At 37.5% G+C, this 27,464-nt stretch overlaps 1 protein-coding gene across 1 annotated transcript; it reads left to right on the top strand.

Moving 5' to 3' along the window:
• Nucleotides 1–207: 207 nt before the first annotated feature.
• Nucleotides 208–24,873, top strand: CCDC34 (coiled-coil domain containing 34; the record flags this gene model as incomplete). Its single annotated transcript, XM_080703961.1, has 6 exons — nt 208–659; nt 6,464–6,596; nt 14,658–14,765; nt 21,619–21,777; nt 22,559–22,700; nt 24,659–24,873. 6 exons carry the CDS (start codon nt 208–210, stop codon nt 24,871–24,873), a joined length of 1,209 nt encoding a protein of 402 aa, XP_080560087.1.
• Nucleotides 24,874–27,464: the final 2,591 nt, after the last annotated feature.

The following is a 27,464-nucleotide window of genomic DNA, read 5'->3' as shown; positions in this document are numbered from 1 at the left end:
AATGTCCTGGAACAACACAGCAAATAAGGAACAGGCTTTGAAAGCTGTCAACAGCCGGCCAGGTCCTCGCCGGTAACCAGGGAAGCAGCAGAATTGAACCAGATCATAGGCAGCAAACAGTTTCCAGCCAGAGTTAGAAAGGTCCACGCAGAGAGGACGCCACGCTTCGCAGGCCCTGACAAAGCCCCCGCGACTCCACGCGTCGCCATGACAACGCGGGGCCGGCGCCAGTCGGGATTGGCCGGCCGGGCGCGCGCGGGGCCTGCTGGGAGAGCACGTCCGGGCCTCCGCTCTGCCGGTTTGAACTTGGCGGGCCCGATGCGGGCGGCGGGGCGCTGGCGTGCGGTTTCAACCCCTTCTCTCATCCGGCTGTCGGCAGACCACAGGCCCAGGTCTCCGTCCTCCTCAGGCTCCTTCCGGGCGCCCATGGTGGGCGCCCCGAGCCCCCAGGGGACGGCGACCTATGAGTGCTCGACCTCGCCGCCCCAGAGCTGCAGCAATTCCACCTTGTCGCTGCTGTCTCCCCTCGGCCTCCAGAGCTTCCCGTTCCACGAGGACGACTGTGATCGGGATGATGAGAAAGACGTGGGCGAAGATGACGGTGACTTGGAGGCCAAGGTGGAGAGTTTGAAAGGATTGGAGTTACAGGGGTGCGCCAGGTAAAGCCGAGGCCTCCAGGCCCATACACCGTCCTCAAGATTCATGAGCCCCTTCTGAGTACCCTCTGCCTGATAGACACCGCGCAGAGTCCCGGGCAAATGCTAATAACCAACGAAGACATGCTTTTTAAATCTTAGCCCCTTTTTCTGAGAATATGACGATTGCTGCCGTCTCACTATCCAGGAAAATGTGCTGTACATAGTTTCAAACACACAAAGCTTTGCTGTTTCCGGAGTGTTGTGAATCCTTAAAAGCCAAATTGCGGACTCCAGAATTTTTGTCCATAACCCTAGCACCAAAATGTATGTAATAGGTTGTAGTGAACAAATTTCTTAACTCTAAAGAGCTGAAGCACAGACTAGCAATGTTTACTTCAGCATGAAGGGACACGAGGTTGTGTCTGATCTGAGCATGAACTTTCAGTGGAGTAGTTATCTTTGTATCAAAGAATGTTAAAACCAAAGGGATTATTAAACCATCTAAATATGTTTAGTTCTACAATGATTCATTCAGCAAATATTTTCAGCCACATACTAGCTTAGGTACTGAGGAACATAAATAAGATAGATACAGTTACTATTAATAAATCCCAGATCAGTCCACTCATTTTACAGATAATAAAACGATGTCACAGAATGCAAATAAAAAGTCTTACTCAAACTGACTGGGTGCATGCCTGCAATCCCAGTATTTGGGAGACTGGAGCAGGAGGACCACAGGTTCAAGGCAACCCTCAGTAACTTAGCCTGTTTCAAAATGTAAAAAAGGCTGATAATATAGCTCAGATATAGAATGTCCCCAGGATTAATCTTCTGTACCAAAAACAAAACGAAAAGTAAAACATATAGTAGCAGACCTGGGCCTAGTACTGAGGTATACTAACCAGGTTCTCTTTTCCCTGTACTGCAGGCCTAGTATTGGGTGTCTGGAAATAGGAGTGAATGGCCTATCCCTGCAGGAATGTCTAATAACGCAGGTCCATTCTGGGGGAAAATCTTTGTCATATTCAGGAAACATTTACAAGTTTCTGCTTGCCAAGCTATGTAAGGCACATTATAAGAGGTCTGAGAAAGTCTCATTGGAAAAACTCATGCTTTAGGTAAAAGTAGCAAGATTGCACCATTTAGTATAAGGCATTCATAGAATGACTATGGATACATATGAATCTGCATATAAAGTGACCCATATACATGGTTACCACTGAATCTTTTAAGGCAAGAGGTAAAAGTACATTGGTGGGAATAGAGATCAGAAAGAGTGACCAAGCAAACTACTTTTCCAGATTGCTTGTAGAAACAAGAGGCTTTCTCTGATTAACCTCGTAGAACTCAACCTTAGTGTTCGGGTTTCAGGAGTCCACTTACATCTGGGCCATTGTAGTGATTATTCATAACTTCGTGGGTCTCAGGTGTTTTTAAAATGAATGTTAAGGCTTTGAAAAATACCTTCTGACCATAATCAACAAGACTAAGCATTGTGGGCATAGCTAATCAGCGTGAGGAATAAATAGCTATCAAAACTACAGCTCAGCTACTGAGACCTTGCATTAGCTTCCAGGAGCCAAAGTGCCAAATGGAGCCAGCCAGGGTAGGAGCCAGAGGTCTGTGTCTCACTCAAAGCCCGAATGAGCTTTTGGAGCTGAAGCTGTCTTCTATATCATACTTTAGTCCCCCTGGATCAAAGGAATAGTCAGGGTATGGGTCTGTACAGAGAATGTAGAATTTGTAGGCCTGTGTGTAGCAAGCATCAATTGCTTATTAGATGCTCAATATATGTGCTGAATGAATTCCTATTTTCTGCTTCTTAGAGGCCAGATAATAGGGATTATTTTTAAATGTTTCAGAAGACCTAGCACTTCCTTTCCTTTTAGAGATTGTAACCTTTAGTTGGTGCCCTGGCCAGCCTGGGTGATGAGAGCAGGCATCTTGAGTCATAACCCATCCATTGTTGTGGGCTATGAGCATCCTCAGTGTAGAACAGAGGAGAAACTAGAGCTGCCTGGGGTATCATGTCTTCTCCATCCCTTGCCTGCCACAGTGATCTGTCTGTGGCACACAAATAAGATAAGGCTTTTTTGAGGTAAATGCAGGCATTGGTTTCACATGGTGGTTATGAGCTCAAGATATTTGTGGTATAAATAGAACCATGCTTGGAGAATGTATTGATCTTGGGATGTATTAGCCAGGAATGAGAACATGTTCAAAGTTGAGTCTTTCATAATATACTTTGGGTTTAGCTTTTTTCCTGTTTTTTTTTTTTTTTTTTTTTTGTGTGTGTGTGTGTGTGTGTGTGTGTGTGGGAGGGCGGGGGTACTGGAGATTGAACCTAGAGGCATTCCACCTCTTAGCTAGACCCCTAGTCGTATTTTATTTTTGTTTTGAAATAGGGTCTCACTAAGTTGCTGAGGCTGCCTGTGAACCTGTGATCCTCCTTTCTCAGCCTCTCAAGTACTCTGATTATAGGTATGTACCATCACACCTGGCTTTTTTCCTGGTTTTTACACCACTAGTAGGAAATTTGTGCCTTAATATTTTGGTCATAAATGGCTGATAGTTAAGCTTTGTTGGACCATTGGACTATAGTGTGTATGCTACACATTTTGAACACACTTGCTAAAAATGTTAAGGCAAAAAATATAGTATTTAAAGTATCATGTAAAAAAATAACTGATTTGACTGATTTCTTCTTTCAACAGTTGTTTCATATTTCAAGCCCTTAGTCAAGACACGTTTTCTCTTTTAAGGAACTTATGTCCTCTGGCAGAGGTGGACAAGGGAAATGAGGCCCAAGGCAATTAATCCAGATGTTTTATAGATGATAAAGAGCATCAGAATTGAATCGTGAAAGGAGAGTAGAAGTTAGGTATAGTACTACTAATAATAAATGGCATACTGAGTGCTTACTGAGTACACAGGAGTGCTTTAACACAGATTGTTTTGTGCAATTCTACCTGTGAGGTAGTCAGTTTTCACCTCCATTTCACAGATGAAAAAACAAGAGGCTTAAAGAAGTTAAAAACTGTACACAGCCAGGAAGAATCAGGTAGAGATTCACCCCATGCTGTTTGACTTTTTACAGTAAACTCTTAATCTGGCCATGTTTAGAGGTAGAGGAAAGGAATTTCAGAGTTGTAGGCAAAGGCTGCAGAGCACAACAGCATGGCGTATTCCATCAACCTGCAGGAACTTAGCATGACTGAAATGTAGAATCTGGGTTGACCAGTAGAGAAAGGAAGGCTGGAAAATAGGCGGGGGTCAACTCATGGTTGTCAGGCTAAAGAGTTTGGATTTCATACGGTGGAAAGGAGCCACTGAAGAATTTCAAGATGGGGGATGACATGATAAAAGGGTGCAGTTGAGGGGCGTACCTCTGGCAGCAGGTGTAGAGAGGGGTTTGAAAGGGAGTGAGAAGCCGGGCATGGTGGTGCACACACTTGTAATCCCAGCATTCGGGAGGCTGAGACCCGGAGGATCGCGGTTCACAGACAGCCTCAGCTACTTAGTGAGGCCCTATGCAACTCAGTGAGACCCAGTTTTCAAAATAAAGAATAAAAAATTGGGTAGGGGGTGTAACTCGGAGGTTGAATGTCCCTGGGTTCCATCTCCAGACCCGCAAAAAAAAAAAAAAAAAAAAAAAAAATTAAAAAGAAAGAAAGAAAGAAAGAAAATAAAGGGAGCAAGAAAGGCCATTTATTTCAGAGAGTGATTTCAAAGTAGAGCATTTGCCTAGCATGCACAAGGCCTTGGGTTTGGCTGAAAAAAAAAAGTAAATAATTAGTGGTAGTTGTCCAGGATATGATTCTACAATAAAAATTTTTTCTTGCTGGGTGTGGTGGTGCATGCTTGTAATCCCAGCATTCCAGAGGCTAAGACTGGATGATTGAGGTTCACAGACAGCCTCAGCTACTTAGGCCCTTTGCAACTCAGTGAGACCCTGTTTCAAAATAAAGAAGAAAAAATTGGGCTAGAGGTATAGGTTGGAGGTTGAATACCCCCTGGGTTCCATCCCCAGAACTGCAAAAAAAAAAAAAAATTTTTTTTTTTTTCTTGAGAAAATTGATCCACACAGATGTGGAACTGACAGGACTAGGTGATTATATGGACGTGGGAAGAGGGACACATAAGGAGGGGAAGTGGATGAAGTAAAAACTGGGTTTCTAAATTGGGTAACTGCATGGATGGTGGTAACTGTCATGGGAGTGAGATTGTAAAAAAAAAAAAAGTAAACTTCCTGGTGAGGAAGAGAGAGTGGATGTTGGAAGAGGATTAGTTTTTTTTAGTTGATTGAATTTGATATCTAAGAGGTGTCTACTAAGTGGTTAGAAATGGAAGTCTGGAACTTAAGATAAAGATCTGACTTGGAATTACTGACCTGAGCATTATCAGCATATAGTGATAGTCAAAGCTGTGAGAACAGATGAGGTCATCTGAAAAACTGAAAAGAAAAGAAGTATATAGCAAATAAGACATCAGCAGTGTCTCCTTCCCACTTAGAGTACACATTCCATAAGGGCATGACTGAATGAAGAATAACAGTAGAATAAAAAGTGAGTAAATTGAATCTTTGAGGTTTACTAATCGATCTAGAAAAAATTGTACATAGTAGTTGATGAGGCAATTGTTTGCTAGAAGGAACAGTGTGTCAAAGACAAAAAGCTAAGTCTGTATAATGAATGGACTAGTCTCTAGAGCTGTGTTGGGTCTTGGATAATCTTAACATGGGTGCTGATTCTTAAGCTTTTCCAGAGTTTTGTGAGACTCATTTATCTAGCCAAGTCCCTGAGTTCTTCATTTACTCACATAGTTTTCCTGGGATCCAGAAGAGACAGTCTAACAAGTTACACTGTGAAGGTTGAGATGATTATAGGAGATAGCTAGACTGGAGAGTTGTGTGTCCTCTTAAGAATTGGCAAAAGGGAGTCACCCAAAATGTTAACTGTTGAAGAGAAGAGCCTTAGGGGCTGTGGATGTGCCTTGGTGGTAGAGTGTGCTCTTAGCATACATGAGGCCCTGGGTTCAATTCCCAGCACCACCACCCCCAAAAAGAGAGAAAGGCCATATATCTTTTCTGTATGTGTGTATGCTTTTTTCTTAATTTAAAAACTGAAATTTAGAGAAAAATGAAAGACTACAACTTCTCTTCACCCGTTCCTTAGAATTCATAATTATTAAGTGCATGTACTTCATCATTCTGTGTATATACATGTTATTCCTTTCCTATACCATTTAAGGGAGGGAAAAAGAAAAGTTTTCCCCAGAATCTGATTACGATTATGTGTACAGGGGGAAGGGGATGCAGTTCAGTGGTAGAACACTAAGAAGGCCTTGGATTTGGTTAAAAAAAATTATGCATATAATAATTAGTGGTAGTTGTCCAGGATAGGACTTTTAGAATAAACAATGTAAAATTTTAGGAATTAAAAGTTGCCTCAAATTAGATTAAAGCAAATAAATTGGGTTTGAGTTATTCTATTAAGTTCTTAAATAATGTGGTTTTTGAAGGTAAAGGCAGTTTGATGAATAGTAGAATTTAGATAGTATACTTCTCATGATCTTTCAAATTTATACTTATATATAATTAATTTTATATGTATATTTTAAAATTACAATATTGAGATCTGAGGGTGTAGCTCAGTGGTAGAGTACTTGCTTGTCATGTACAAGGTTCAATCACCAGTATTACCAAAAAAATCAATATTAAACATATTATTAATTTTTGCTTTCCTGAATAGTTAAGTTATTTTTAACTAGTAAGAAAAAGAGTTTGGTGTACAAGTGCTACAGTATCCTCTCTTTTGTAGCAGTGCAGTTGAATCAGAAGATAACCAAGAAGAGAAACAGGTGGGCTTACCAGAAAGCAGCCTGACACCATGGGAGGTGTGGTTTGTTGGCAAAGAAAAAGAAGAACGTGACCGGCTGCAACAGAAGGCTCTGGAGGTAAAACTAGACAGTTTTCTTTTTATATAATCTTGAGCTCACAAAGTAGAGCTGCTGTTATAAATCAAAATGTTAATATTATTATCCCTGAAAACAACATGTGTTCCTTTGTGTTATTTTACTCTATCCATTTAATAAATTTTATTAGAGAATAGTGTCTTCATTAGAAGAGCATATGGAAAACACAAGCAAAGTATAATTAAGAAAATGAAAATCTCTTTAATTTCACCACCTGAAGATAACCATTGTGGGTTTTTCATTTGTTTGTTTTCACGGTACTGGGGGTGGAACCCAGGGGCATTCTACCTCCAAGCTACACCTTCAGCCCGATTTTTTATTCTTTATTTTGAAATAGGGTTTCACTGAGTGCAAAGGGCCTCACAAAGTAGCTGAGGCTGTCTGCAAACTGTGATCCTCCTGTTTCAACTTCCCAAATTCTGGGATTATAAGCATGTACCACCATGCCTGGCTAAACCATTGTTAATATTATGGCAGATAGTCTTCCAGATTTTCTTTTTTGCAATTTTTAAAAATAAAACAGTCATTCTAGTTACCTAGAGAAGATTGGTTTCAGGACCTTCTTGGATTCCAAAATCTGCAGATGCTCAATTTTGTTCTATAAATGGTATATTTGCATTTAATTTAAGAATATTTTCTTACATAATCTAAGTCATTTCTAGATTACTTATATTATCTAGTATAATGTGAATATTATCGAAAGTAGTTATTTGTTATACTATATTGTTTAGGGAATCATGAGTAAGAAAAAAATGTGTCCATGTTCAGGGTAGACACAATTTTTTGTGAATATTTTCCATTCATGATTTGTTGAATCCATGGATATAGAATCCATGGATACAGAGAGCTGACTGTGTGCACAAATGTATATAGACAGCCAGGCAGGGTGGAAGTTGGAGGCTGAGGATTGCAGGTTTGAAGACAGCCTCAACAACTTACTGAGACTCTCAGTAACCTAGTGAGACTGTTTCAAAATAAAAAAATAAAAAGGGCTGGAAGTGTAGCTCTGAGGTAGAATGCTCCTGGGTTCAATCCCCATTACCCCCCACCCCACAAATGTATTTGGACAGACACATACAATGAATTATTACCATATGTGCATTTAACTAAAGTAAATTCAACTATATACTTAGTAAAGTTCTTAAAGGAGAAAAAAAGTTGTAATAGAGATAGGAATCTACCCCTTTAGCTCCCAAAGAGTATGTGTTGGAGATGGAACTCAAGGTGTCTCAGATCCTCTGTTCCTGCCTTTCTATGGACATTTCTGTGTACATGACCGTCTTCTTGAACTCCAGCTATCCAGATTCAAAAAACAAGTAGTTGTGCTTACATCACTTGAATCCTTTATCTCTGAACTCCTACTGTCTGTTACTCAAAAACTAATATCCATATAGATTTGTACCATTTGGTACAACTTCAACTGCTAGATTCTGAAATCTTCTCATCTAAACACAAACCAAATTAAACTGATGAAGTATACATCTTGCTTTTAATGAAATAGGATTAGATTCTTTTGTAACTTCTTTTTGCCTGTTACATTATTAATATATTTCTATATCATTCTTTTTTTTTTGGATGGTGCCTGGGGTCAAACGCAGGGCTTGAGCATGCTAAGTTAGCTCAGTAGTGAGCCACTGCGCTACCACCTCAGCTGTCATTAAAATGTTTTCAACAGTATTTTGATGTTGAAAACATGACTGGCTGATATTATTAAAATATATTTAAAATATATTAAATATATATATATATATACATATATATATATATATATATATATGTATATATATATATATATATATTAAAAGCTGCTTAACTGGTTCACCATGGTTGGACATTTTGGTTTATTCTAAACTTTTAATAGCTGGGGGTGGGGTAGGGGGGTGGTGCTTGCTTGTTATCCTAGAACTTGGGAGGCTGAGAGAGGAAAATTATGGGTTTGAGGACAGCCTCAGCAAATTGGTGAGGCCCTCCACAATTTAGTGAGACCCTGTTTCAAAATAAAAGAATAAAATAAAACTAGGCGTATAGCTCAGAGGTAGAATGGTCCTAGGTTCCATCCCCAGTAACACACACACACACACACACACACACACACACACATACACACACACACACAAACACACACACAAACACACACACACACACACGATAAAACTTTTAATAATTGTATTGCCATAAAAAAAATGGTAACTAAACCTTTGCTCTTCATAATCTTTTTTGGAATAACATTTTCCGTACCAGTTTGAAGCAGTTGTTATATCTGTGATGGGTTTCTAACCAGGTCAGCACTCACATATTCAAGAGACTTGGCATGATTCAAATGATTCTGGAGACTAGTACATTCTGCCATTTCCCTGTTACATGATACTTTGTATTCTAGAATACTTATTTATTCCTGGAAAAGCACACTGTCAGCTTAGTGCTTTTTCCCTTTTAGCAGGGCATAAGGTTTGAGAATGACCTTATGGTTTGGTGTCAGCCAGGTTTAATAAAAGCCCTAGTTCTAGGCTTTTTTCTTGCTAGGTGATCTTAGCCAAGTTATTTAAATTTTTATATTTCATTTTTTCCCATCTGAACAAGAGAGGTAAAAAAGTAGAGGTCACAGGATTTTCTGTGAGGATTAAATGAAACAAAGTATAAAGATGGCTGATTTTTTTTTCTATTGGTATTGTTATTTCTGTCTTTGCTAATTCATAGCCTTCTTAAAGGTTTTTCATTTCTTTTCAGAATTAATTTGTGTTTTTGAGATCCCAAATTCTTCTCTTACCTCAAATCAGATTTTGTGTTTTTGAGATCCCAAATTCTTCTCTTACTTCAAATCAGATTTTGACATTATTATTTCATTATTTAGTGCAATGGCTTCTTTTCTGTTCTTTTTTTCTAGTGTTGTTGGGGATCCCAGGTCCCCGCACAAGGAAGGCAAGGTCTCTACCGCTGAGCTATGCCCCTGCCCTGGAGAAGTAATTTAAACATATTTGTTTACAATGAGAAATCTATTTTTTGTCATGTTATACATACATATATATACACCTTCTCTCTTTTTCTTTTTGTTTTTTCTTTTTGGAGACACTGGGGATTAAACCCCCAACCCAGTTTTATTTCTTATTTGAAAGCAGGGTTTCACTAAGTTGCAGAGGGTCTCAGCCTCCCAAGTACTGGGATTGCAAGCGTGTGCCACCACTCCTGACTGTACACTCTCTTTTATGTTGAGGGCTGATTATAATTCATTGTATTGATTTTTGACTTACAACTTGGAAATACTGATCTGTTAAGTTAGAGGTAAAGCCGCATTTTTTGATGGTACTTTTCTACCCTCCCAGAAGTCACTTGTTATATGAAAAAAAAACGGAGAGTCACTTCAAGTCATTTTTAGTCAGTGTACAAACTGATTTAATTACAGGAAACTAGAAAGAGCTTAGGCTGTGAAGTCACACTAAACAAGGCTGAAATTTTAACTTTGTGGCCTTAGGAGAGTTATTTACCTTCTCTGGCCTCAGTTTCTTCAACTGACATCAAAGCCAGATGTCAGAGAGGCAGAAGTGGAATGGTTAAGAGTAAAATTCAAAACTTTAGACTCTAGACAAGTCAACCTCTGTGCCTCAATTTCTTTATCAGTGAAAAGGGGAGACAAATACTTACTTCATAGTGTTGTTATGAGGACTCAATGAATAGCAGGATATGGTCTATTACATAGGTAGCACTGAGTGTGAATTCATTATTATTATGTATGAAAAGAGATAATAACTACTATGAAGATTTGTTTTGAGATTTTAAAATAATAAACATAAAGTTCCTACCTCAGTGATTAGACATTTAGCATCATATAATTATTTGTAAGGACTAAAGCCTGTTCATGTTTTAAGTATTTTGATATTTCTTAAGGCTACTTAAGTCTGAAGTACCTAAGACATTCTGGCATGACTCTTACCTGTCTATCATGCCAGCAATATCATAACTTAGGGACCACTGACCAGCTTTTTGTTCAGATTATTTGAGCTGTTCTGCTTTTTATATTCTTGTCCCACCTTTCTCTTTGTTTTATTTCCTAAGTCATGCTTTCCTTATTTGTCTATCTTTATTTACTGTATTCCGTAGTTTATTACAAACCATATTATCAGAAGCACAAGCTTTTAAATATAAAGAATTATTCACTTCAGATCCCTATTAAAGCTAAAAAGCATGAGAGCCAGAGAAGTAACTCTGCCAGGGTTTCAGTTACTGCCATGTTGGGAATGGAATATAATTCTTTTTCCACAGAATCAAGATGTATTTTAGAAATAAATGGATCTGACTGTGTATTTATTTTGAACTTTGGCTTTATTTTTTTCCTTTAACACTTAAAAGAGAATTTATAAGATAGTTGAATTATTAAAAAGATCATTCCCACTCATAAATTTGATATTAGCAATAGACATTTAGATTTGTTTCAGACATCTCTGTGAAACTGAGTTAAAAATGTTTTAACACATTAAAGTTACCCACTTAAAAATTTTATACATGTCTGTGTATTATTGAGATGATAAATATACTGTTATGAAACATTAGTGTTATAAAAACTAGCATAAAAGTTGGACGTGGTGGCGCACTCTTGTAATCCTAACATTTGGGAAGCTGTGACAGGAGGATCATGGTTAGCAGAGAGCCTCAGCTACTTAGTGAGGCCCTTTGCAACTCAGTGAGACCTTGTTTCAAAATAAAGAATAAAAGCCCAGCATGGTGGCACACACGTGTAATCCCAGCATCCGGGAGGCTGAGACAGGAGGAATCATGGTTCCCAGACAGCTTCAGCTACTTATAAGGTTCTTTGCAACTCAGTGAGACCCTGTTTCAAAATAAAGAATAAAAAATAGGGCTGGGAGGATGGAGCTTGGAGGTAGAATGTCCCTGGGTTCCATCCCCAGTACCATAAATAAATAAATAAATAAATAAATAAATAAATAAATAAATAATAGGGCTCAGGGTAGAGCTGGAGGTAGAATGATCCTGGGTTCCATCCCTAGTACTCCAAAAATAAATAGATAAATAGCATATTGTTTTGTAGGTTTTCTAAATTATATTTACATTTTTATTACTTTACATAATTCCTTAGCTAACTCTCTATATTCTCTGTGGTCTTTGGCCAATTCTAATTTTTAACCTTAATTAAAATTCATGTTAACATTTTAATATAATCTATTCAAAATTATGCAAATTATCTATTTTGTAACTAGTTCAGGTACTTTTTTCTTTTCTTTTTTCTATATCTTTAGCAGGATATAGATTTGTTGAAACTCGAAACTGTTCTTTTGCTGGTTGTGGTGGTGCCACCTGTAAACCCAGTTCTTGGGAGACTTAAGACAGGAGAATCCCAGGCTTAAGGCCAGCCTCAGCCACTTAGCAAGACCTTGTTTAAAAATAAAGGGCTAGGGGTGTAGCTCAGGTAGAATGCCCCTAGGTATTCTAAAAAGCCTCTCCTTTTTTTTTTTTTTTTTTACCCTCAGAAGTAGAAAATGTCCTTTGAAGGTAGGCAAAACATATTGAAATATAAATGCATGTTTGGGATTCTCTTTGGAGTTTGTTTTTTCCATAATCTAGTGTTTACTCTGTGGGAAAACAGTTATAATCCTGTTGAAATTCAGTGGTATCCCAGACCACATAGAGGCCTTTGGAAAGAAGACTCCTGCTGTGTCCTGGAAGAGGTCTGCCTTGGTGGTGAACAGACGAGTCATTCAGGGTGGGAAATTCTAAAAATGGCTAACCTTGGAGAAGAAGTTGTGTCTAAGAATGTGATGTGTATTTTGTGTTGGCAAATTACTTGGACAGACATCCTGCGATCAGAGCGCAATTTCAGTCAGTTGTAGCAGTTATTAGGTACTTTTGGATCTCTTTTCCATCTTTAACCTCTATATCAAATGCTAAAGTTTGGCAACCATAAAATAGTTGTACACGGTTTGATTCCCCTCTCCTGATTTCTGGGTTATATAAAGACTCTTTAAAAGGTACATAAAGCTGGGCATGGTGGCACATGCTTGTAATCTCAGTATTTGGAAGACTGAGACAGGAGGATTGCAGGTTTGTGGACAGCTTCAGCTACTTGGTGAGGCCCTATGCAACTCATTGAGACCCTGTTTCAAAATAAAGAATAAAAAATATGGCTGGGGGTGTAGCTTGGAGGTAGAATGCTCTTGGGTTCAATCTCCAGTACTGCAAAAAAAGGGTACATACATATAAATATAATCAATCGTGTATAGTTGTACATTTAAAGTTTTCTTGAAAGTAAAATTTAGGAATATTCTGTCAGATCTCTAGACTGTTACAGTCATGTGTGTGTACACACATACGTATATCTATACACACATACACATATGTATGTATGTGTGTATATACTCCTTATTTTCTGACACGAGTTCAGACTGTCTTCACCTTGTAACATTTACTGTGGTAATCTCTTAGTCTCTCTCAGAATAGTTCTGATCACTTCAACTGCAGCCCTCAGCCTTTGTCATTAACAGTTAAATCATCCTTTTTGGCATGTATTTTTGCTTCATAGTGTTCAATTTACTCTGACTCAAAAAAAAACCTCTTTCTATTTCAAGAGGAAATTAGTATCACACACTAATTTTTTTTACCTTCACTAGCCCACCATCTCTCCCCTTTTTTCTTAAAGCCATCTCCTCCTTGTTAAGAATAACTGCTCATTTCTGACTATCCTGGTCTACACAGTGTTTCTTCATCTTCCCCTTTTCCTTCCCTTCCCTGAGCTTTTATTTTATACGTAAAAACTCAATGTAACACTTAATTCTTTGGTATATAGAGAATGAAATTAAACTGATGACCCCTAGGGCTTCATCTTTATATATACGTATCTGAGTTCTTGTTAGCTCAGTAGAAGCACTCCATAAAAGTGTGCTGAGTGGCTAATCAAGGAATAATAGCTCCAGAGGTAGTGAAGAATTCTTAAAGCCAAGATGGATATTTGCTTTGAGGGTATGGTGTTTAAATATTTGAAGACTTTCTGAGTGAGTGAGGGCAACTATTTTCTGTGTAGTGGAATTTTAGGATGAGAGGTCATGGAAGACCAGGTATCTTTTGATCAGTTGTTCTAAAGTGTAATACTGTGTTCTTGATGTCAAGTATTATCTTCAGTTAAGACACCTGAATTGCTCTTAGAGTTGAAAATTACTCTTTTCCCCCCACGCATGTCCGTGTAGGTGGGTCTTTGGCGAGAAGAAAAGGATCAGGAGGAGTGGGACCAGTAGAAGATATGTAAATATATCTGATTATTAGTATCTAAAGAGGGAAGAAAAATAACCAGTAATTATGGTTGTAGAGTCCTAGAGAAGTCTAGTTTCAACAGTTTCTCAACTAATGCCGTAATTTAACTGATGAGTGACAGAGTGGTGGCATTCAACTTGTAGTTTTATTTGGCCATACCTTCCACATTCTTTCTCCTGAGGAAATGCCCAGACGTGTAGATTCGAGTGACAGCAAGGCTGTTAAATAATCTGGGATATGAATGTGGTTTTGTTTTATACCCCAGCAGCTATAAAATCAGTGAAGAAAACTCAGGATTCTTTTTTTTTTCTCTATGGAAAATTGAATAGCTTCTTTACATTTCTTTTTTGGTGGAACTCTGAATTAAAATTTTAATTTAGGGGTTACTTAATTCTTATCCTTTATCTTCATCAAGAATCTAAGAGCTTTTTATAACTGTAAAAAAAAGTTGCAATTCTCTTGAGCTATTGCCAGTAGCCTACAGTGGTGCCAAAATTTATGTGTGGGAAAGTTGATTTCAATGAGGGTAATTTAGCTGAAGTTTAGTCTAAGAAACTAGTGTTTTGCTGCCAAGCAATTATTTGCATTTCTAAAAAATGACTTATACTTCTTACCAATGCTTTCTTTCATCGTAGACTAGTTACTTACACAAGTTACTGTCACTAGTGGTATATGTTCTATAATAGAAACTATATTCTTATTTAATTTGCTTGACCTCAGTCATTTTTTAAAATGTGTGATTTGGGTACTTCCATTAAATGTTGCCTTTTATTTAAATAAAATCCACAGGAATTAAATCAACAACTAGAAAAAAGAAAAGAAATGGAAGAACGTGAAAAAAGAAAGATAATTGCTGAGGAAAGGCACAAGGAGTGGGTTCAGAAAAAGAATGAACAGGTAAAGAGAAAAGCCATACCTGTGGATACTGACATCGGTCTTAAAAAGTTTCTTGACATTACTGAGGTTCTCCTTACATTCTACTTAGATTCTTTCTTCTCTGGATTGTTTTGGTTTTTGTTTTCTCCTCCCATCCTCGTGGATGTTTCTCAAGTCTCTCTCTTCTGCCCTTTGCCCTCTACTTTTTTTTTCTTCCAGTGGCTTCCACTAGTGTCTGCCTGCAGTCACCAAGTATGTATCTCTAGCCCTTCACTTTTGCAGTCTCAGATTTCCATCCATTAAGTTGGCAGGCACCTCTAAAGTTGCACACCTGAAACAACCTATTTTTGTTCATTTTTTTTTTTTGTATGTAAAAGATGCCCAGAAATATATTTGTGGAATGAATAAATGCGTCCTCCATGTCTCGGCCTGATTAATCTTAATTAAGAAGTCTGAATGTCATTCCCTAATTCAAAAAAATATTTTTCATGGCTCCCGCTGTCTTCTGAATGCGATTTTGTCTGGCTGGTTAAAGACCTTCCACACTCTCCTCTCTGAGCCAGACTTCTATTGCATCCATGTCTCCCACCTGTGGTTTCCTTTCTGTGCTGTTGCTTCTTACCAGGATTCTTTAGGGAGGATACACAATATCACTAGGACCATCTTCCTGGAATGTTAGTTTTACTGAAAAATTTTGGCATAAAAATTTTTATATTAAAGCAACCCCAGATATGTAATGGATTTATTTTTACTTTATTTTTTGTAGTAGTGCTGATCAAGCCCCAGGGCCTTGCAAATGTTAGGCAAGTACTCTTCTGTTTAGCTTCACTCTGGTCCTTAATTTTATATTTTTTTAAAGATACAAATAGATTTCCTAGAAATCTGGAGGGGGGCAATTTAACAAACTGTCTCAAAATAAAATTAAAATGGGGCTGGGAGCCGGGTGTGGTGGTGTCCTTTGTAGTGTCAGTACTTGAGAGGTTGAGACAGAAGGATTGCAGGTTCGAAGCTAGCCTCAGCAACTTAGCACGACACTGTTTCAAAATAAATAAATAAAAAAGGGCTGGAGGAGGTGGGTGTGGTGGCACATGCCTGTAATCCCAGACAGGAGGGTTGCAGGTTCACTGCCAGCCTCAGCTACTTAGTGAGGCCTTCAGCAACTTAGACCCTTTCAAAAGGAAAAATAATTCTGAAAATGGGAATTGAAATATATTTTTCTGATAAAAAAAAACAAAAAATAAAAAGGACTGGGGGTGGGGACATAGCTCAGAGATAGAACACCCCTGGGTTTCATCCCTAGTAACACACACACACACACACACACACACACACACACACACACACACGTGCACATGCTGGATGATAGCTCGGTGGTAGAGTGATACCTAGTATGCACGAAGTCCTGAGTGGTATCCCCAATACTACAAAAAAGGAGAGACTTTTTGAAATATTCTGTTGTTAATTAGCTTTTTATTGTATGTTTCTATATATTGAGAATGATACTGCTTTTGTTATTTAAATCTATTTTTGTGATTGGGGATGGTGGCACAGGCTTGTATTCCAGTACTTGGGGGACTGAGACGAGGATTGCAAATTTGTGACCAGCCCCAGCAACTTAGCAAGACCATCTACAACTTAGAGAGACCCTGTTCAAAAAATAAAATAGGGCTGAAATATGTAGCTCTGAGGTAGAATGCCCCTGGATTCAACCCCTGGTACATCAAAAAGGAAAAAAACAAAACAAAACTAGTTTTGTGAATTAATACAAATATTTGAATTGTAGGGCAAAAAGTCTTAAATATTCAGTTGTAATTTTAGACTACCAACTATGTAAGTCGAAAAAGAATAAGCTAAACATAAAGCAATGTTCTTTATACAGGTGTTGTTATAAGAAGGACTGTTAGATTTGTGTGTAAGGCGTGTGTGTTTTAACCCTCAGAAGTCGCTCGTTGTGGTTTGCGTGGTGTTTGCGTGCTTTATCCCATAATAGAACAAGAAAGAGTTCTTTGTGACATGCCAAAATCAAAATAAGTCTGTGTGACCATTACAAAACTTCAGGTTATACCTTTTTAAAGTTTTTTAACTACAAAACAAAATAGTTCTACATGTGCAGAGTAGTATGTTCTCCCCTCTAAAAAATTCTTGTCTTCTTATATCCCCAGTAAACTCATTTTACCATGCCAGTCAGAGTTGTTTGTCTAAGAATGTAAGACATTGCTGAGGGATCGATGACATATATTCACTGTTTTTAGTTAGTGGCAGTAGATCTAATCTACTTTTTGAGGAAAACATTCTTTTTAGGAAAGAAGTGGCTTGTTGTGACATAAATCACTAATTATTGAAAGTGAGATTCCAGAAGGTTGAGAATGGTTCAAAAATGAACCCTGAGAAATTAAGTTTACCTGTTCTGTAGAATTCTTGTGTATGTTAAGGAATAATTGATTACTCCTTTTTTTTTCCTTTAAAACTATCCGATTTCTTATTTCAGCCTTAGTTACATTTACCTCTGTTTGTAAAGACTACTCTCCTGGTTCCTCTCTTCCTGTCTGGCATCCAGCATTTTCCCCCTCTGTTTACATTTCATGGTGTGTGGTCCTCTGCTGCCTCCAGCTTCAGTCACATTTTAGCTCTATCTGTGGCTGCTATTTTCCCTAAGTCATTTTCACTGTGTTCTATCAAAAAATCAGACAAAAAGAATTTATGTATCCATTAGCCAAGCTAGTTTCTTGTAATATGACTGTAAATTGTTAAATCCTTTTAAATGCTTATCTCATCTGGTACACTTATATTTGTGTTGCTACACTAATTTAATTTCTACATTAGTTTTTTAAAGCATTAATATTTAGCTAAAAGGCCTTTAATTTCAGTGTTTTAGAGTTATTGAAAAATAAAATTGTTTTTAATGCTCAAAGTACAATTGATATTTTTATGCAAAAAACCGAATTCAGATCAACAAGGTGTATGATTGATAACACTGTTATCAGTGTATTTATTCATGCTTTCAAAAAATGTTTACTCAGCTTTTACTGTGCACCAGGCAGGCTCTATTAGAGGCACCAAAACAGAAAGTCTGAAACTCTTAAGTAGTAAGTTGTGTTCATTTTTTTTTTTTAATTATAAGAAACAAAGATTCCTTCAGGGCACCATCTTAGAGAAAGAAGATTTATTGTCACCTCTGTGTGGCATAGAACCAGTGCGCTAGAAATCTGAAGCTACTTAGTGACTGGTTCCTCTCTTGGTAGCAGTGACCACTCTAAGTGGCTGCTCTGTTCTCTCCTTACCAGCTAAAGGCTTTCTCTCTAGTTTAAATCCTATAGAAAGCCAGTCTGATTTTTAAAAGTAATCTTGAGCCGGGCGTGGTGACACACACTTGTAATCCCCGCGCTTGGGAGGCTGAGACAGGAGGATCGCAAGGTTCGAAGCCAGTCTTAGCTACTTAGTGAGGCTCTGAGCAACTTAGTGAGACCCTGTTTCCAAATAAAATATAAAATAGGTCTGGGAGTATAGCACGGAGGTACAAAGCCCCTGGGTTCCGAACACCCCCAGTACTGCCAAAAAAGAAAAAAAAAAAGTAATCTTATTGAGCTAAAATTTGCATGCAATGAAATACACCTGTTTTTAGTTGATGAGTTTTGACAAACTTATGTACTTACTATCGTTACCCATTACTACAGTCAAGTTAGAGAACATGTCCTCACTCCAGAAAGTTCTCTTGTGCCCCTTTGCATTGAACCCCCATTCCCTGTCCCTGGTCAGCCCCAGCTCTAAGGAAACCAGTTTTCTCTCTGTTCTGTGAACTAGATTAGAATTCTCTAGAGTTTCATATAAATGGAATGATTGAATGTATAATCTTCTGTGCTGGGCTTCTTTAGTCTTTAAGTTCGTTTTGATATTTCATGTATCACTGATTTCTTTTTATTGATGAGTAGTAGTTTATGGGATCACACAGATTGCTTATGCATTCACTAGTTGATGGTAAGTTGGGTTGTTTTCAGTTTAGGGGTATTATAAATAGACATACATAGGCATTTATGTGCAAGTTTTTTGGAGCACATTTGTTTTCATTTGTCTTTGATAAATACCTAGGGCTGAATTGCTGGGCCACATGATGAGAATATGTTTATGAAAATTTGCCAATGTGTTTTCTAAAGTGCTTAGACCATTTTATATTCCTGTTACTATCAAACTTGATATTGTTAATCTTTCACCATAAGTCCTTTTACTGAGTATGTAGTAGTGTACCCTTGTTTTAATATTTTCCTGAAATCTAATGATATTTAGCAGTGTGTGTGTGTGTGTGTGTGTGTGTGTGTGTGTGCGCGTGCGTGTTACTAGGGGCTGAAACCAAAGGCATTCTACCTCTGAGCTACATTCCCAGCCCTGTTTTATTTTTATTTTGCAACAGGGTCTCACTAAGTTGTGGAGGGCTTCACTAAGTTGCTGAGGCTGGTCTCAAACCTGTGATCCTCTTGTCTCAGCCTCCCAAGTACTGGAATTACAGATGTGCACCACCACGACTGGCTATTTAGCATCTTTTCATAAGCTCATTGTATTAGTCTTTCAGACATTACCCAAATCAGGTGGTTTAAGCAACAGATATTAATTTTCTCATATTAGATTAACTCATGGGCATTCTACCTCTGAGCTACACCCCCAGCCCTATTTTTAATTTTTATTTTGAAACTGGGTCTCGCTAGGTTGAGGAGAATCTCACTACTTGCTGAAGCTGCTCTCAAACCTGTAATCCTCCTTTCTCAGCCTCCCAAGTATTGGAATTATAGACATGTGCCACCACTCTCAGCTTATTTTGTGTGTGTGTGTGTGTGTGTGTATATGTGTAATATTTTTGACGACTGTGCTATCTTTTGTAATCTGCTATTCACTAAAGGCAAACTGCTTACTCTCTCTGCGCCTTTTCTCTTTTGTGAACTAGGACATAATAGACTCTACTGCATGTGGTTGTAAGAAGTCACTGATAGTCCATACATATAGAGTATGGACTGTAGAGTAGGTAGTATAGTAAGAGGTATAGTTAGCTCCCAGTAAGTGTTCCAAGGTCCTTTTCAATTTTCTGTCAGTATGGAGCAGCTAAAAGCCAGTTTCATTCCAGTGGTTTATTGAGTTCTCATCATGAAAGGATTCTGTTTCACAGCTGTTCATTGCCTAAAAGAAAGGAATATAGCAACTTGAGAAATGCTGCAGGCTTTAAGACTGCAGACCACTGAACATATATTATACGTAACCTATGTTAGTTGGGTGTTAAGTTATATTAGAACATTCTACAATTTGCCCTCAAGGAAGGAACTTTTTTTCAGTTATATTTCTTTGCTCTAGTAAGGGTGATTGATGTATATAACCTTTGTATTGCTTTTTTTTGGGGGGGGGGTACTGGTTATGGAACCCCGGGGCATACTACCTCTGAGTTACACTCCTAGCCCTTTTTATTTTTTGTTTTGAAACTGGGTCTCACTTAGTTGCCAGAGGGTCTTGCTAAGTAGCTGAGGCTGTCCTTGAACTTGTAATCCTCTTATCTCAATTTCCCAAGTACTGGAATTACAGGTGTACACCACCATGCCTGACTTGCATATTCTTTTATACCTTGCAGATTGGTTTCCAAACTTGTGATAAAGAGAACTAGCAATGTCATTGTGTATGTATAATTTAGCAGCATTTGATAGGTTATCATTTGAAATACCATGTGAATATGAGTTATAGTCTGTGTTAAAAATTATTTTTTTTATTCAGATGTGATGGCATACACCCGTAACCCCAGTACTTGGGAGGCTGAGATAGGAGGATCACAGGTTCAAAGCCAGTCTTAGCAACTGAGGCTCTCGACAACTAGCAAAACCATGTTTCAAAATAAAAAATAAAATAGGGCTGGGCTCTGAGTTCAATCCCCAGTACCTCTCAAAAATATATTTTTTTATAAAGGGCCATAGCATAAATAGTTTAGGGTTTCTTGACCAGTCTTTGTGGCAAAACTTCAACTTTGCTATTGCAGTGCAAAACCAACCATAAATAATAAATATGTAAACAAATGATTGTGGCCACATTTTTTTTTTTTTTTTTGGTGGTACTGGGGTTCCTGGAAACCCTTCTCTTCTGCCTCCGGGCTACACTCCCAGACCTATTTTTTATATTTTTATTTGGAAACAGGGTCTCCTAAGCCAGCGCAGCTAGCTTCGAACCTGCGCGATCCTCCTGTCTCTGCCTCCCAAACGCGGGGATTATAAGCATGCGCCACCACATCTGGCTTGTGGCCACATTTTTATAAAACTTTATTTACAAATACAGGTGGTTAGTGGACCAGATTTGGTATTTAGGGATTTGTTTGACAACCTCTGATCTATGTAAGAATTGTTTATTTGTACCCTTACATGCAGTGTTCAATAGGCATTACTATTTGAACTCCAATTTGCCGGTGGTAAACATTTATCTGAGTATGTACATTGGTAAGTTGTCTAGGAACTGTGTACATATGTGGTATATTTTAGATTGAGGTTAAATATTTACTTTAAAAAGTAGGATTCGGCATAATAGAACTGATTGTAGGTTTTTTCACTAATTTCAGTAAATCTTTATTGAGCACCTACTGTTTACTTGCCGCTGTCCCAGGCTTAGCGTATACTTGGGTGAGCAAGCTCTTTGTCACTGCCATCGTGAAACTTATAGCCAGCAGGTAGACTGACACTTGACAGGTAATTGTAGAAATGTTACATATTTCCACAAACCACATTGTGCTGACCACTATGATGATGCCACCTATTTTAGGACATAATTAAAGTTTAAAAAATTATTGTATATAACAGTCCTATCTTATATGAGTGCACTTACAGACATTTTAATTAAAATTTCTCCACTTTTACTTAAGAAAAGGAAAGAAAGGGAACAAAAACTTAATAAAGAAATGGAGGAAAAAGCAGCAAAGGAACTGGAGAAAGAACATTTGCAAGAAAAAGCAAAAGAAAAATATCAAGAATGGTTAAAGAAGAAAAATGCTGAAGAATGTGAGAAGAAGAAGAAAGAAAAGGTATTTTCATTAAGCTGGCCTTCTGGAATACATGGCTTTGGTGTCCATGGTGTTCATATGTGTCAACTATGTTTTAGAAAAAGTATTTGATTAGAAAATTGATGCTATTGAAGCATAAACTAAGTAGATGAAATTATCCTTATTTCAGTTATGCTGTATTTAAGCTTCCAAATTAATATATATTTGTGGTTTTCTTACATTGAGAAATATTAATAAACCTGTTAGTATTTTTCAATAAGAGTCAACATTTTTGTTATTAATTGCTTTTCAATATTATTGTTGTACGTTAATGTAGTCATATTGCTGTATAAGTTACCCTCACCCCTCTCTTTGTGATACTGGTAATTGAACCCAGGAGGATTCTACCTCTGAGCTACATCACCGGCCCTATTTTATTATTTTTGGTTTGAAACAGGGTCTAAGTTACTGAGGACGTCCCTAAGTTGCAAAAGCTGATCTCAAACCTACCATCCTCCTGTCTCATCCTTCCAAGTACTAGGATGACAGGTGTGTGCCACCATGCCCAGCCCTTTTTCTTGTTAGCAGTAAATTGCCTTTGTCTTCTTGGGTTTGATGTCTTATTGTTATTCAGAGGTAGATACTTTAACATTACATCCCCAATCACATTCTATTTTACTCTCAAGTTAAAGAAATATAATTCAGCATTACGGCCAGTAAGCCATTGAGATGGGAAGCAACTGGGGGAAAAAATCAGGGGAATCTGAATGAAATGTTTAGTTACAGATGATCCCTAGAAATTCTTTGGTCTTGTCATTTTAAGGAAAAAGAAAAACAACGGCAAGCTGAATTACAGGAGAAAAAGGAAATAGCTGAAAAAAAGTTTAAGGAATGGTTGGAAAATGCAAAAAATAAACCTCGTCCAGCTGCAAAGAGCTATGGTTATGCCAATGGAAAACTTACAGGTTAGTTTTTATGTTATGTGGCTTACATAAGTATGGTTTGTAAAAGCAAATGTTATACATTTTGTTTCTTTTTGACAGAAATAGGAGCATAAAATTTTTCTTTCAAATTACTATTTTCTTTTTTTTAATACTTTTATTGGTGCATTATAGTTTCACAAATTACTGTTTTCTGAAAGATTATAACATACTATGTTTTTAAGGAGATACTACAAATTTATGTCATTCTCTATTATATATAATACACACACACACACGTATGTATCTTAAAGGTGATAGCTGCAAAATTGCAAACTTACACTTTAACGCTATAGTTTTTAACATTAGGAAACAAGTAAATTCTTGGTACTGAGGTTGTGTAGCTCAGCAGCTCTGAGTTCAGTTTCTAGCACCTCCCACCCCAAATGTACTTACATTTCTTGGACGATAAAGCCTTAATCAGGATATGTTTAAGGGGTCATTTTGCCTATCCTTTTAGCCTCTCTAAGGCGGAGCTTCCAGTGTCTTTGGCACATTCTTTCTGCAGGATGGAATACTAGATAGCACATGACCAAACACAAAATGGACTGGCCTTTCTGTTTGGTCTGTGATAAATGGCAATGCATGTTTTTCTTTGTGCTTCATGTTGGAAGCTCATACCTCGCTGACAGCTGCCTTCACTTGTTTAAGTGATTTATTATTAAAAATACTCCCATTCTGTTTTGTTCACACAATGGAACATATTCCAGTCATTGTTTTGACCATCTTGGTGAAGTGTGTGTTGACATATCTCAGCAGTCAAAGTGGGCTGCCAGGGCCTGAAAGACATTCCTGCTGTCAAGAGTAGGCCTCTCTTGGAAGTCATAGAGGTCATCCGTTATAGCCAGGAGAGCTACCGAGGAAGGGCTCCTTCTTTTTTTTCTTTTCTTTTCTTTATTGTTATTTCTTGTTTGAAAAAGGGACAATAATCGGGTTTTTTATGAAATAATGAAATTGTAAAGCTAAAACTTAAGGTGGGAATATACAAATAAACTAGAAATTCATTGATGATGGATTATTTTATGTGAATTTTTTGCTTTTACTGAGTTTTATCCTAACAAGCAACATGTTGTCTGTAAATGCTGTGCTTCTCTTAGACCTCTTAGGTCTTTATTCTTTACACTCATATAATTTTTATAAATTAAGTATAAAGTGGCAAGATTTGAAGATGATTTACAAAGTGCTCCTCCACAGTTATTGATGTCAGGCATCACAATATTTTTAAACACTTTATAGGTATCAGTAGAAGAATGCTTTACAGTTAAATTTACACTGATTTGTGAAATCTTATAGAGTGTCAATAAATCAGAATTTCATTCGTTCTAAATAATCTTGATTCATTTTAGTTATATATGCAAAATATTTTTTCCTGTAAATTTCAGTATCTGACAAGGGGAAGCTAGTTCACAATTGGTTATTTCCCAGGCTGAGTTAAGAAAATAAAATTTCTGTTTAATTGACTTTTTTTTTTTTTTGGGTGGTACTGGGAGTGGAGCCCAGGGGCTTTTCTACCTCTGGGCTATTCTCTCAGACCTATTTTATACTTTATTTGGAAACAGAGTCTCACTAAGTTGCTTAGAGCCTCAGTAAGTAGCGGAGGCTGGCTTGGAACCTGTGCGATCCGCCTGTCTCAGCCCCACAAGCGCTGGGATTATAAGTGTGCGCCACCACGCCTGGCAAATTTTAACAGTTCTACAATAAATTTCTTAGTAAAACTTGTTGCACAATTATATGAACTCTTTGAATTATTGTTTTCCTTTTAGTATTTAATATTTACTGTATTTTAGTTTTTTAAAGTATTCAACTTTAAATGAATCAGTTTGGTTTATTAGTAATATTTTGCTCTTTGACATTTTAATGTTTTCTAAGAATCTTAAAATCAATAATTTCTGTGATCTCAAGTGTTTTTTGTTTGTTTTGTTCTAATTTTTCAATGATTTTAGGTTTTTACAGTGGAAATTCCTATCCAGAACCAGCTTTTTACAATCCAATTCCTTGGAAACCAATTCATATGCCCCCTCCCAAGGAAGCTAAGGACCTATTGGAAAAGAAGAATAAAAGACCTGTGATCAGTCAGCCACACAGGTCTTCACCTCTGGTACTTCATAAAGCCAGAAACAATCTTTGTCTTGGAACTCTGTGCAGAATGCAAAGATAGTACACGTGGGAAATACTGTACTTCTACCCAGAGCTATTTAAGTTTTGATTTACTGCTCAATCAGCAACTCAACATTTGATGTGGTTATTGACAAGCACCAATTTTTGCATTTATATTTGGAGTCTGTAGGGTTAATTGAGGAAGATATTGTCTACATTTTGGCTCTTATAAGTCTTTCATAATAGATCTTGGTATATTGTTTTACAGAATAAGTGATATTAACATTTTTGTTATATCTAGCTTTTATTAAAATTACATTGTAATACTCATGAGACCAAAGGGTTTTTCCCTATATTCTTTCATGCTCTATGTTATTTGCTTATGTTTATGAGAATAGTAACATTAATTTGTTTAAGCAAGCATTGTTAAAATGAATGCTTGTCTAAACAGGTTGGAAACCAAGAATAATCAAAAATGATCTTTGTTGATGGGTTTTAGTATATTTTTCCATGTAGAAATTTTTAAAATAAATAACTGAAAGCTCACTTTGTAATACAGAAATGAGGGATTTTTCAAAGGAGAATGTGAGTGTAAAAACATTGGTTTGTATTTTGGATCTTATATCAATGTCATAATCTTGAGACCCTGGTAATACTTTGCTTCACTTTGTAAAAATACTTATACATTAATTATAATTTGGTTGCTAGCTTTGAAATTAGGATTATCAGTGCATTATTTTTAATCTTAAAATATTATATTACTGAGGTTGAAATCATTGATGTTATCAATAAATACATTTAAAGATAGTAGTTTAAATGAGTATTATAATAGTGCTCCGTTCTTTGTTAAATTTTAGAAGTCTGTATCTTTTTAGGGAAAGTGCATATCTCTTTAAGGGATAAGAAAGAAATGAAAATTTGCTCATTTAAAAGTGATTTCTTTTTAGAATATACTCTATGTTTTTGCCAGCTTTGTCACCTGCCAAATTTCTTGTGATTGGTAGTATGTTGGTCAATGCAGACAAACAGCAGTGGAATCTTTACAGGCTATTCATATCATCTCAAATGTAAGAAAATTCTCCTCTAAAACAGTCTGTTATGAATCAGTAGTGTTTGTTCAGTCAAAATACTGGTGAGACTTAGAGGCCTGCCCTTGTGTATTGGAGGGGTGTGCTGGGGATGGAACCCAGAACATCATACATGCAGGGCAAATGTCTTACCCTGAGCTGTGTTCCCAGCCCTTGATCATACTTGTCAGAACCTCCCAGATACAGTGAAACTTCCAGATGATATTCTACTTCAGCTAATTTACCTTCATAGAGAGAATGTACAATTTTCCAGGATAACAATAATCTTGTGTGTAATATATATATACATATATAATTATTATTATATATGTATATATCCTATACATGGTGCCTGAGTTCCTGGAGAGGTTTAGATACAGTTGTTTTGTCACAGCATGCTTTTAGCGGTAACTATAATCATAACAAGAATTTCACTCAGTCATTTGTCATTCATATCTATCCTGAGTTGTGTTGAAAAAAGTAATTCTATTCTAATTTTGTAATGGGAAGCCTCTGAAGATTGTCAGCAGGTAATTAGTAAGATCTGCGATGCCGGGCGTGGTGGCGCACGCTTGTAATCCCCGCGCTTGGGAAGTGGAGACAGGAGGATCTCACAGGTTCCAAGCCAGCCGTGCTGGTTTAAGAGACCCTGTTTCCAAATAAAAATATAAAAAATAGGTCTGGGAGTGTAGCCCAGAGGTAGAAGGGTTTCCAGGAACCCCAGTACCACCAATAAATAAATAAATAAATAAATAAATAAATAAATAAATAAATAAAATAATTGGATCTGTGTTACACTTTGAGATCACTCTGGCCACTATGAAGAAATTGACTTATCGAAAGGCAAAGAATGGAAACAGACACATTAAAGGATTTTTCGGTGTCCAGCAAAGAAATCCTGATAGCTTAGATTTAGGTGACGGGAATGATGCAGTAAGAAGCCGAGATGGATTTGGGTTCTATTTAAAGGTGGAACAAAGAGGGCTGCTAATTTGGGGGTATTAGATTGGGAGGAGGAAGAATCAGATATGACTTCTAGTTGCGTTGGCCTCATAACTAGGTAAATGATGATTACTATAACAAATAGGAAGATTTGTAGGGCAGATGTATAGGCTGAAATAAAGAATGTAATCCCAGCGCTTGGGAGGCGGAGACGGGAGGATCATGCAGGTTTGAAGCCAGCCGCGCGTGCTGGCTTTAAGAGACCCTGTTTCCAAATAAAATGTAAAATAGGTCTGGGAGTGTAGCCCGGAGGTAGAAGGGCTTCCAGGAACCCCAGTACCACCAAAAAAAAGAAGGAGGAGGAGGAGGAGATGGAGGAGGAGGAGGAGGAGGAGGAGGAGGAGGAGGAGGAGGAGGAGGAAAAAAGCTTTATATGAAGAGTGAAAGCTAAATGAGATAGCAGCTGCAAAAGAACATAAGGTCAGGGACATTTTCTGTTTTGCTTAAATATGTTTCTTAAATATGTTTCTCTGCTGATGGTAAGGATACAGATGAAATAGGGAGCTTGAGCCAGGTACAGTGGTGCATGCCTGTAATCTCAGTAATCTTGGGAGGCAGAAAGAGGAGGATTGCAGGTTGGAGG

Source organism: Muscardinus avellanarius, assembly GCF_963383645.1.
Source record: "Muscardinus avellanarius genome assembly, chromosome: 1".
Classification (NCBI taxonomy): Eukaryota; Metazoa; Chordata; class Mammalia; order Rodentia; family Gliridae; genus Muscardinus; species Muscardinus avellanarius.
Note: the sequence above shows the minus strand (reverse complement) of the source record. Positions and strands in the feature narration are given on the sequence as shown.